Consider the following 13,537-nt stretch of genomic DNA (forward strand, 5'->3'; position numbering starts at 1 on the left):
AATTTCTGATGCATGTCTCACAGTGCCTTGAACTTTCTTGGGTTGAACTTAACAAAGATCATGTCTCCAACTTTGTAGTCTTTGGGACGACATTTGCGGTCAGTAAATTTCTTCATCTTCTTCGATGCTTGTCCAAGTAGGACTTGGCAGTGTCAAGCTTCTCCTCAAAACCTTTGGCCATGTAATAAGCCCACAAACTCTTACACTCAAATGCGGCCGATAGTGAATGAAAAGTTTGTGGTTGTTGTCCTATGTCTAACTTAAATGGTGTCTTCCTGGTGACCTCGCTCCACTGTAATTCATATGAGAATAGGGCTATATCTAGTAGCCTCACCCAATCTCTCTGATGTGAGCTCATAAAGTGCCTCAGGTAGCACTCTAACAAGGCATTGACTCACTCCGTTTGGCCATCTGTCTGCGAGTGGAAACTAGTGGAGAAATGTAACTCCGTGCTAAGAATCTCAAATAACTCCATCCAAAGTTTTCTGTGAAGATCCCTGTCGCTAATGATATGCCTTGGTAGCCCCCAATACTTCACCACATTCTTGAAAAATAGCTTGGCAGCCTTCTTAATAATGCAACTAATTGTAGCGGGCATGAAATTGGCATATTTAGAAAATCTGTCCACTACAACCATGATTATCCCATACCATTTGGACTTTGGAAAGCAGGTTTTGAATTTCATATTCACTCTCTTCCAAGGATGCTCCGCTACAGATAGTGGATCTAAGAGTCCTCTTGGTTGTTGCTTCTCCACCTTGTCTTGTTGGCACACAAGAAAAGTCTCTACTTAACACTCAATATCTTCCCGCATGTATGGCCAACAGTAGATTGCCTCAATCAATGCCCTCGTGTAAAGCTGCCTCGAATGTTCAACCCATAAAATGTCGTGGATCTCTTTCATAATCTGCCCATGATGGTTCCAATAGTCCGTCCTCTACCTAAAAACACATCATTTTGCCTTATGCAGCTAGATCCATAAGTTTCTTCATTTTCATATCGTGTTGCACGCCATCCTTGATTGCATCTTGAATGTCACAGCAGGCTGTAGTGATGGCAACAAGCTCGTACTTTCTACTCAAGGCATCGTCCACAACATTGCCTTTGCCTGGCTTGTACTCTGGCTCATAATCAAATTCAGCTAAGAAATCCTGCTTCCTAGCTTGCTTTGGTGTGATCTTTTTTTGTGACTGGAAGTAGCTACTGGCCATATTGTCAGTCTTGACCGTGAATTTGGAGCCAAGTAGATAATACCTCCATGTGCATAGGCACTGGACAATGGTTGTCATCTCATTTTCTTGCAAAGTATACCGCTATTCTGTCTCATTCAGCTTGTGGCTCTCAAATGTAATGGGGTATCTGTCTTGCATCAATACTCTCCTAGTGGCACAGTCGGAAGCATCTGTGTGCACCTTAAATATTTTGGAGAAGTCGGGCAGTGCTAGGACTGCTTCTTTGTTACGACAACCTTGAGATCTTCGAATTACTTCTTGCAATGCTCGCTCCAAACCCACGGATTATTCCTCTTCAATAGTTTGGTTAGTGAACAGTTTTGGCGGAGTAGCCACTTATGAACTTGCGATAATAATTAGAAAGTCCAAGGAAAGATCTAAGTTTGGTTACCTTTTTGGGCGTGTCCCACTCCTTGATATCCCAAAATTTTGCCTCATCCATCCGTAACTCTCCCTTGTTGATGACATGTCCCAAGAAGTGCACCTCATGCAGGGAAAACTCGCACTTCTCCCATTTGATGTATAACTCATTTTCTCACAATACTTGGAAAACCTTATTCAAATGTTCCACATACTTGTCCAATATGTTTCTATAGATGACTATGTCATCCAAGTATACTACCACAAATTGATCCAAGTAGGGTAAAAATCTTGTTCATCAGTATGCAAAAAGTAATAGGTGGGTTGGTTAGGCCGAAGGGCATCACCAACCATTCATAAGCCTCGTATCTCATTACACACATCATCTGGCTTGTCCCCTTTCACTATGCGCACCTGGTAGTAGCCCTTCCTTAAATCCACCTTGGTGAAGTACTTGGCATGTCCAAAAGGCCAAGTATATCAAACAAGTCAACAATAAGTGGGATGGGATACTTTTTATTTATTGTCACCTTGTTAAGCGCTCAGTAGTCTATGCATAGGTGTAGCAATCTATCCTTCTTATTTTGGAATAAGACCGACGGTCCATATGGTGCTTTGGATGGAAAGATGTGACCGGCCTCGAGAAACTTCTTCAACTACTTTCTTAGCTCCTCTAACTGGGTGGAGCCATACGGTATGGTGGGTATGTGGGCGGCCTAGATCCTTGCTCCATCTCAATCTTGTGGTCTACCTCATACCTCGGAGGTAGGTGTCTCAGCAACTCTTCTGGCATCACATCCTTGTTTTCTTTAAGAACCTCCTCTATGTAAGGTGACAATGCCTCTTTAGTACCATTGCCTTCATCCAAGCTCGTAATGGTGGGTATAAATATCGACTCTTCCTTCTTTAGTCCCTTCACAAGTTGAATGGCCAATAGGTGAGCTTGTTCTTCTGTCTTTGGCACCTTGACTAGAGGTACCATGCAGGATCCCTCTCACTCCATGATTAAAAGTTGTTGGAGGTAGGGTCCTGTCATACCCTGAGAGGATACCCTAGGCGTGGCTGGCACTCGCAGATCATTGCTGGTCCCCAAGCGAACCACTTGTCCTGATCACAAGTCCAATCATTCAACAAAAGACTTAAAAGTAAGGTAAAACACCTCATAAAGGGTAACACAATTAATAACTCAAAGAATAAAGGACAATGATCAAATCCAAATCTATGTCATAAGAATAGTCTAAGAGTAACTAACCAAGATATAATGATATCAAATCAAATCATCATTGTCTAGTCGATGAAGCCTCATCCTCTACTATCTAGATGGGGCTCATGACAAGTTTATGAATACCTCAATGAAAGAAAAGTACTATCTCAATATAATGAATGATAATTGTGGAACCCTTCGAAAGTAAGGAGGATTCACCAAAGTTGATAACAAATATGATCCTTAATGAAGCGTCTGTTGATGATCTTTAATACATGTCTTTGCATCATGAAAAAATACAGGCCCAAATGGATGTCAGTATGTGGAATGTACGAGTATATAAAACGGCAGGAAAATAATAACCATCAAGATAAAATAAGCTCAAATCAGAATAAGGAACTCAATCAGGATATCACAAGTCTAAAGTAAATATAGTTTAGACAGGAACAATCTTATGTCAATCAAACCAATCACTTAGAGTACTATCAAGACCTATCTGGGAGTTTTTCTTATCCAAAAACCCTCACCAATGAGCCATAAGGTACAATGAGCCAATGTCGTTGCCACGTCCGTCCAATATTTTGCTAGGGTAAGGGACGAATCAACCAATCAAAGATCCATAATCAATTAGTCAAGTCCACTTTAGGGATAATAAGGGAATTCATCTGATTTATGATACAATCCTCACCTACGTTGGCTACATAGATATTGAGTTTGAGTTGTTAGTTACTCTCTCCTAATTCAGTGATCAATACTCCTTCTAAGACTCAATGCTCGTAAAATTTTATCCAATCAGTTCAATCTGGTAGTTCGACAAGTCTCCTTTGGACTCTTACAAATTCTTCAATTCTATCATAATCAAACCTCTCAACAGATCATACTATCCAATCAATCTCAATCACATCTTTCAAGAGTAGTTTAGATATACATTTATGATAATATTTTATTCTATTCAATCATTTGGGTTCTATTTGTGAAAATACAAAGGACCTTCAAGTTTCATTAAGGCTACATTCATGTTCAATACCATTCACATTCAAGGCATTCACAGTTCATGGTTCTAGACTCAATCATTACATAGGGACATCCAAATATTGGTAAATTTCTAGTTAGGGTTCATATAGAAAAAGGCCAAATCATTTACAAGTATTATAGTCACAAAACAATCATCAATATCATATTATGAAAGAATATACTAAGGTTTAAGGAAAAACTTTTAAGAAATTACTCATAGAAGACCCTGTTCAACTCAATTCACCAAGTCAACTAATTAGAGCACATGGAAGAATTCAAATCCATGTTTTAGTTAGCCTTACATACTTGAAATGTAGACTGGGCAATCAAATTGCAAAGGATTTGATTGAATCTCTTGAACCCTAGACTCTTGTCCTCTCATTAGTCCTAAATCTTAAGTTAATTTTGCATAAAAAGACTTAAGAATACATTTAGGAACTGTTTTAAGATCGAAAATGGCCTAAGAAAGTTGGAGGTTAAGTATAAGAGGGGTGGAGAAAAGTCTGTAATGCCCATCACTTAAAATTGAAAATAACACATAAATCATATTCAATGAATGTATTTTATTAACACATGATGAAAATGAGCTATGTTGGGGAAGGTCCGCGTCGCGCACTCTTCTGGTTAAGTAATTTTGCCTCAAAAATTTATTTTTTGATCCGATTGGCCTAAAATTCAATTGAGACCCCTTTTCCACATGAATTTTCCCCTGATCGATATTCTGGCCTTGGATTGGCCAAAAACTAGGGATGATACGTTATGCGAGTGTGCTATCATCTAAGGGTATTTTGGTAATTTTGGGGTATAATAGGGTCGATCATTATGTATCACCTTTGAAAGAACTCCCGCCCAAGGATTATATCAAATATATGTAAGAGAGTGATAATAAATTTGGTCTTACCTTTTCACTTGCCTAACATGATGTCTACTCCATGAGCGACTCTGCACACAAGTGTCAGGGACATTAACCATCTTCAGATGGGTGTTGCTCGGACTATAGCTTATCCCCAACTTTATTGCTAATGACTTGGTCATGATGATGGCTTCTACGTCGAGTCTACCATAGAATATGTTGGCCTACCATTGATGGAAATGTCTATATATTGCATGGAGTAGTCTTTCATCTTCTCTACTCGCTTCGTATAGCCCAATTATGCTCAACTATGTTGTGCCCAAACTTTTTCCTTGGTTTTGCACCTCCTTATCCTTTTGCTCTCACAATATGGCACCAAGGTTATTCATTTCAGGGAACGTCACATAGCCATGAGGACCTCCACATATGTAGCAGTCGTTTCCCTTCGTGGACTACTTCTTCTTCTCGGCATAGCCTGGCGTCTGAACTTCTTATCGTTGGCCTTATCATGACTCTTAGGTATGGGTGTTGCTCTCTTCTCTTGCTGCGATCTCCCCCACCTTTATTATGACTACTCTTTGCTTCTTTCATTTTTCTTTTGTCATGCTTTTCATACCTAAAGTCTGCCAGGGATCCAACTTGCGTGATGGCTTTATCGATGGTGCTAACTTGTTGGCGTTCTAGCTCTATCTTGGCCTAATTTTGCAGACCATCCATAAAGTGGAACATCATGTCTTCATGTGCGAGGTTGAGAATATGAAGCGTGAGAGTAGTAAACTTCTTCACATAGGACCTTATGCTACCTGTCTGCTTCAGTTTCCTAAATTTGAGCTTCACCTTATAAATAACATTATTGGGGAAGAAGGCTTTCTTGAACTCATCTTGAAACATCACCCAAGTGTTGATGGTGCATAGCCCCTTCCCTATCTCTGACTCTTTCCGCTTCTACAACAGCATAGCCATCTCTGAGGGTATAGCACGACCATGTTAATTTTCATATCATTACTCTTCACTTTGTTTCACTTAAAGTAGTTCTCCAAGTGCCAAAGGAAGTTTTCCACCTCCTGTGCGTCACGAGCCTCTTTGAACACGGATAGCTTGAGAGCCTCAATCTTGGCCTCCATATCCCCATTGGACATCGCAGACCTTCTAGTTTCTATGTCTCCCTTAAGTTCTTTAATCTCAGTCCTCATGGTCTCAATCATGCTAAGTGCATCATGAGCCGACACTCTAAGGAGGTAATAGTCTCCTTCATTTCAGACTCCACAGCTTTTTGCCCATCCAACTCCCTCCGAATATGCTTATTCTCCTCGAGGGTGAAGTCTTTAAGAGTCTTAAACTTGCCATTAAATTGTTCAAGAGCTTGCCTAAGACATCCACCGCCTGCCTAGCAGCATCCACCCTCGCAATCCACTCTATTCCGAGCATAACTTCCATGGGCTACTCACCTCGTTCTTCGTCACGCACCTTAGTGGCCGAAGGTGAGTAAGATATTAGGGCCTCGCCTGGTGTAGACTTGAATGACATCTTCTCATTACTCTTAGAGTTCTTCTCATTGGAGATGTTGGTAGCGTTTATATATCTCTTGTTGTCACAATCAAAACTAGGGCCAAGCCATCTTAGCATACATCGCATACATAAAGTAAAAAAACATAGTAAAACTAGTGAAAGTAACAACTCAAGAGAATGAGTCTAAGGGGTAGAATCAATCAACCAATGACCGAATGGACTACATCATAATACCGTCTAAACATGCCTCTAGTTTAATCGTTGATGGGGGCTTAGGACTAGCTCCTGGCTCACCCAAAACAATATAAGAAAGTCAAGTAAACAACGAGAATAAAATTCATGTCCTTGATAGAATGAGGACTCACCAACTCTTGATATCTAAAAAACTTTAGCCTTGAATAAGATGGTCGTGAGTATCGTCCGCCACTACATTATGAGACAATGTAGGCAAAGTATGAGTTAGTACATAGAACGTACTAAGTATGTGAGATATGCATGAACAAGTAATAGGAACGTAAATAATATGTCATAAGATACATGACCAATCATAATGAACATGAGTAAGGCTTAAAAATATTTGAAACATATGAAAATCCATGGTCAATGCATATCATAAACCTTTATCAATGAACTCATAGTTTAACTTTCAACTTGTGTGGGACAAGACCTTTAACCGACATCTTAAACCATGTGAGATATAATATGAAATCTGATGGAACCCTCATCGAAAAGGGGGAGGCTACCTTGCCAGGGTATACTCCGTCATGGTACGCAACTCAACTCAAGTATGTTATATGTGGATCCACTAGCTAGGTTATAAAGGCAATCCTACGTGGGCAACGTAGTTTGGGACTTTAGGTTGCTACTAGAATTTTCTTGGGTAACTAACTGCGTTATCGAACCGAATCCCACTTAAAAGCCCTAGCAAGGATAGGAAAAAGGGGTTCAATGAAGGTTGTTGTTGAGGTTTTTATTCCAACTAGCGAGGAAAGGCCTCGATGCTTAGTCAATATCCCAACGGAAATTCATAAAACATGATCATGATATAATAAAGAAAGATAGTAACTACCTATCAATCTATCTTCATAAAATATATGTAGGAGTAGCTCATTAACTTTAGTGATTCATAAGAATCCATAACTTCTGTGAAAATTATACTTATCACCATCTTTAACATAATTGTGTGAGAATTGGACTTATCACACCATAATAACTTTCTTTGATCATAACATCATCACTTAAAAATCATAATCTCAACTTTACATCATGAAAACTTTGCTTGAAAATCATTGAACTCATAATCAACTCATGAAAATCATCTTTGAACCTTAGAATCCTAATTGAGATAGCTTTATGCATTGGCATCTATAATTCAACTTAAAATCATGCAATTCATGTAGAAACATTCTTAGAATAATCATTGCTAACAATTCAAAAAAAAATTAAAACAGCCCAATGCAATTCATCAAAGATAAGGTTCATAAATCAATTGAGAATTTATGAAACTTTGAGTAAACTTTAGGACTCCATGGGTGAAAGGAACTCATGGATCAATCCTCACATGCCTTGATTGAAATTACTCAAAATTGAAGAATAAACCTTGGTAAAATCTGAAAGCCTAGCTTGAAGCTTGAAGAGGAATCCTTACTTGCCTTAGAAGAATTTAAAAGAATGTTTTAGAATGAGGGAAATTTCAAAGGATTGGGTAAATATGGTTTTCAACTTGGCCATAATTGTGTCTAGGTTCATTGAACCAAATTTGAGAAATGACACAAATACCCTTCATTAAAACTTCAAAACTGACCCTACGAGAAGACTCTACGGGTTGTAGAGAAGATGATGAGTCATCAAGACGACTCATTCTGCAGACTTTGGAAACGACCTGAAAATCAGGTCTATGAAGTTTGCATACGAGTTGTTTCTATGACTCGTATTCTTGTCTACGATCGTTATTTGGACTCTTCCTGTAGGTCTCAAAGCCTGCAAACTTGAAGGTCTCTGAACTTTGGCTATGAGTTATTTCTACGACTCGTAACAATTTCTATGAATCGTCTTGTCAGGTCGTAGACTCGACCTTGAGGAACTTCTGAAACATGGCATCTAAAGTTTCGAGACGAATGGTTCTTATGACTCGTCCTGTTATATCGTAGAAACTCTCTTGAGGTTTGATCCTGAACAAGTATAAAGTCTCCCTCTATAACTCGTTTCTACGAGTCGTAGAAATCTCTACGAATCATAGAGTGGGCCATCAACTCAGATCTAATCAACATTTTGGGAAATTTCTCCTTAGTTCCAACTTTCCAACTTTTGGGGTCTTACAATATATCTCCCTTGGGAACATTCGTCCTTAAATAAGATTAACTTATCATTGAAAAGACACGGAAAGAGGACTAGCAACCCAACATGATAATAATGATACCTTGCAATGCATAGAACATGAAACTTTAAACTTAACATAAATCATGACTTTAAAATCAACTTTCATGAACATGCATGCATATGAATGATATAGGAGGAACTGAATACGTAAGAACTCAATTAGCTTGAATAAAAATAACTTACTACATTAAGCTTGAGTAGAGGGAAAGAGGTATAGGTATCATTTCATCATATCCGCCTCCGCTTCCTAAGTAGCACTCTCTACTTGTTAATTCCTCCATAATACATTGACGGACACAACTTCTTTGTTTCTTAGCTTCTTAACTTGCCGGTCTAATATTTCCACCAGAACCTCCTCATAAGTCAAATTATCTTCAACACTGGCATCTTCCAATGGTACAATGGAATTTGTATCACCCACAAACTTTCTTAACATAGATACATGAAACACCGGATAAACCATAGCTAATTCAAATGAAAACTCTAACTCATACTCCACTTTACCAACACGTCTCAATATCATATAAGGTCCAACATATCTAGGACTCAATTTTCCTTTCTTGCCAAAACGTATTACACCCTTCATAGGTGAAACTTTCAAATAGACCAAATCATCTACTTCAAATTCAAGCTCCCTCTTCCTAACGTCTGAATAGGACTTTTGGGACTTTGAGTCATCTTCAATCTCTCGCTTATGAGCCTCACATTCTCCATGACATCTATTACCAAATATGGACCAATCAAGGCAATCTCACCTACTTCAAACCATCCTACCAAGGACCTACATCTTCTCCCATACAATGCTTTAAAAGAGATGCTAGAGTGATAACTATTATTGTAGGCAAACTCAATCAATGACAAATATTCATCCCAACTTCCTTTAAAATCAATAACACACACCCTCAACATATCCTCTAAAGTTTGGATCTTTCTTTTGGCTTGATCATCTATTTGAGGATAGAAAGCGATGCTTAACTTAACTTTTGTACCAAGACCCTTTTGAAATGACTTTCGAAAATACGAAGTAAATTAAGTACCTCGATCTGATATAATGGACAAGGGAACACCATAAGTCTTACCAACTCACAAACATATAGCTTAGCATAGTCTTCAGTACCATAAGAAGTCTTAACCGGTAGAAAATGAGCCGACTTAGTTATCCAGTCTACAACAAGCCAAATAGAATCATATTGTTTCTTAGTATAAGGCAAACCCATTACAAAGTCCATATTCACATCTTCCCACTTCAAAGTAGGAATTTCAATGTCTTGGGCTAGACCTTCTAGCCTTTGATGCTCAACTTTAACTTGTTGGCAATTTGGACACTCAGCTACAAATTCCGCTATATCCTTCTTTATGCCATTCCACCAATATAGTTCCCTTAAATCACGATACATCTATGTGGAACCAGATGAATTAACTATTGGGAACTATGAGCTTCATTATCAGCAACCGACTTCTTTAACTCAACTAACACCGGATCATGGTCTTGTTTGTCCTTAACATCCGCCACAAGAGACGATTTCAAACTATTATGCACAAGAACACCTCCATCACTAGAATCAACTAAACGCACATAAGCGTTCCAATCAATAAACGTCTTTGATCAATTCTTTTCTATCTTCTTCGATGTGTGCAACACTACTCAAGGATAATCTACTTAGTACATTGGCAACCATATTAGCTTTGCCCGAATGGTACAGCACACTCATGTAATAGACTTTTAATAATTCAAGTCATCTTTTTTGTCGAAGGTTCAAGTCCTTTTGCTTAAACACATATTATAAAATTTTATGGTCGGTGAACACATCCACATGGACACTATAAAGATAATGTCTCCAAATATTCAAAGCAAGCACAACTGCCGCTAGTACCAAGACATGGGTTGGATAATTTTTTTTATGCACCTTTAGTTGCCTAGAGGCATAGGCTATTACCTTACCATATTGCATCAAAATACAACAAAGTACCAACTCTTGAAGCATCATAATACACAACAAAACCATCGGACCCTTCCGACAAAGTCAAGATAGGAGTGATAGTGAGACGATCTATCAACTCTTGGAAACTCTTTTCACAAGCTTCCAACCATTGAAACTTCACCTGCTTTTGAGTCAACTTAGTCAAAGGTGACGAGATTGATGAAAGCCATTCTACAAATCTCCTATAGTATCTAGCTAGGCCCAATAAGCTTCTAATATTCAAAGGGGACATCGGTCTACGCCAATTCTTCACCGCCTCGATCTTCTTAGGATCAACCATAATCTCTTCACTGGGTAAAATGAGATCAAGAAAAGCCACCTCCCTTAGCCAAAACTCACATTTATTGAACTTGACAAATAATTGTTTATCCCTTAGAGTTTGCAACACAACCCTCAAGTGATTAGCATGCTCTTTCTCATTTCGAGAGTAAACCAAAATGTCATCAATAAACACAATTACAAACATGTCCAAATATTGTTTGAACACCCTATTTATCAAATTCATGAATGTCGTAGAGGCATTGGTCAAATCAAATGGCATAACTAAGAACTCATAATGGACATACCTTATTTGAAATGTCGTTTTGAGAATATCACACTCCCCCACCCTCAATTGGTGAGAACCAAAATGGAGATCGATCTTAGAGAAATAGCTTGCCCCTTGCAATTGTCAAACAAATCATCTATCCTCGAAATTGGATATTTATTCTTGATGGTTACTTTGTTCAATTGTCGATAGTCAATGCAAATATGTAGTGAACCATCCTTCTTTCTAACAAACAAAATGGGAGCACCCCATGGGGATATACTTGGTCTAATGAATTCTTTATCTAAAAAGTCTTTTAATTAGTCCTTTAACTCCTTTAATTCCGTCAGGGTCATTCGGTAAATAGGAATAAAAATGGGTTGAGTACCCGAAAAAAGATCTATACCAAAGTCAATTTCCCTTTCGCGAGGAACACCGGGTAGATCACCAAGAAAAACATCCGAAAACTCATTAACTATAGGGACAGAAACTAGAGTAGGGGCTTTGGAATTTTCATCCCTAACCCTCACAAGATAATAGATACAACCCTTAGAAATTATATTCCGAGCTTTAAGGCACGAAATGAATTGACATTTGAACACGAAATTACTATCTTTCCATTCTAAGATCGGCTAATTTGGAAATTAAAACTTAACCACTCGACTTCTACAATCAATAGATGCATAACATGCATATAGCCAATCCATACCAAGGATAACATCAAAATTGATCATCTCAAGCTCAACTAGATCACATAGGGTAACTTTATGAAAAACCAAAATCGGACAACTTTTATAGACTCTTTTAGCCACAATCGGCTCACCTAAGAGAGTATAAATGGAAAAAGGTTGTAACATCATTTCAGGGCTAACATCAAATTTCATGGCCACATAAGGGGAAATAAAAGACAAATTTGCACCCGAATCAAGTAAGGCATAAACATTATAGTGAAATACCCATAACATACCAGTAATAACATCGAGAGTCTTCTCCACCTCCTGCCTACTATGAAGAGCATAAAACTGATTATTGCGTTGACCACTCTTTGATTACACTTGAGCACCTTGTGCAACTTGGACTCTATGAGCAACTTGGCCTTGAGAACGATTATCTTTGACCTTGAATTCCTTAGCATGATGACCCAACTTACTACATCGATAGCACATATTCAAACCCGCTAAACACCCACCCTTGTGGTTCTTACCACACTTCTTGCATACGGGGGTCACTTGACCAATAGGAGCACCTCCTTGAGGCTTATGGTTGGGTACACTATCCTTGTCAAACCTTGGAATAGTAGAATTTGAAGATCCTTGGATGGAGTACCTTTAGCAAAAATGAGGACGTCCACTACCTCTGAACTTACCATGAGAGAATTCACCACCATCAATCCTTGGCTTCTTGGACTCCTTATTCTTTTACCTTAACTTCTCACTCTCTATTTGCTCCGCATAGGTCAATAGTATAGAGATATCCATTTTCCGAATCAATATAGCCATCTTTCTTGCACTCTTTTGAGACCATATCTGACACACCCAATATAAACTTACTCATACGATCTTTTGAGTCGATAATCATGAATGAAACATATTTTGACAATTGGGTGAACTTGAGGGCATACTTCCTTACACTTATACCACCTTGATTAAGGTTGATGAATTATTGTACGTTGGCTTCCGTCAACTCCAATGGAAAAAAAGCGATTAAGAAACACTCATTTGAACTCATCCCAAGTCATGGAATCTGCCTCTCTAGGCCTCTCATTTATTCATTGATGGGCAACCTTCTTTATTTAATATGTAGCCAACTCCTCCCTCTCAATTGGGCTAACCCCTATGATATCCAAAATCTTGTGAATGTTATCAACAAACTCTTATGGATCCTCTTCCACCTTAGAACCCCAAAACTCTGGAGGATTTATCCTCATGAAATCACGAACTCTTATCGCCGTAGTCCCCACATTTGGGTTCACAAGAGCAACCATCTCACGATTGCCTTGAGTCATAACGGCTTGAGGAAGTACTTGAAAAGCCGCTCGAAACTTGGCATTTGAGAATTGGTCATTCAAGGGATTGTTTGGAGCTTGTTGCTCCTCTTCAACCACATTCTTTATAGCGGGGTATCTTCGTGGAGGCATATTTTAAAAATCGCAAAGAACAAGCATTAAAGGGAAAGACTTAATTACTCTACTGCAAGACATAGATCATGAAAGAAGTAAGACTTTCTTAAGATGTTTCGTAGCCTCTTATTCATGGATGTGGTGCACTTCACATCAATGAATATGACCCTAATTAACAAGGCATGTTAGGCTCCCTAGGACTCTTCTAAATATTGTTTTTTGATACCATATTTTTCATGACCCGAACTAGGGCCAAGTCGTGACATGGCGATCGGGATGCTAGTGACCCCAACTAAGCCATCTTAGCATACCTCACATTCATAAGGTAAAGAAATATAGTAAAACAAGCAGAAGTAACA

The 13,537-nt window shown here is 38.6% G+C and overlaps 1 protein-coding gene across 1 annotated transcript; it reads right to left on the minus strand.

Moving 5' to 3' along the window:
- Positions 1-12,108: 12,108 nt before the first annotated feature.
- LOC129903572 (uncharacterized) lies at positions 12,109-13,196 on the minus strand. The gene is made up of 3 exons (XM_055979125.1): positions 12,999-13,196; positions 12,482-12,585; positions 12,109-12,385 (listed from the first exon to the last, which is right to left on the minus strand). Exons 1-3 carry the CDS (start codon positions 13,194-13,196, stop codon positions 12,109-12,111), a joined length of 579 nt encoding a protein of 192 aa, XP_055835100.1.
- Between the last annotated feature and the right edge of the window lie 341 nt (positions 13,197-13,537).

The sequence above is a fragment of the Solanum dulcamara genome, chromosome 9 (genome assembly GCF_947179165.1).
Source record: "Solanum dulcamara chromosome 9, daSolDulc1.2, whole genome shotgun sequence".
In the NCBI taxonomy this organism is placed as follows: Eukaryota; Viridiplantae; Streptophyta; class Magnoliopsida; order Solanales; family Solanaceae; genus Solanum; species Solanum dulcamara.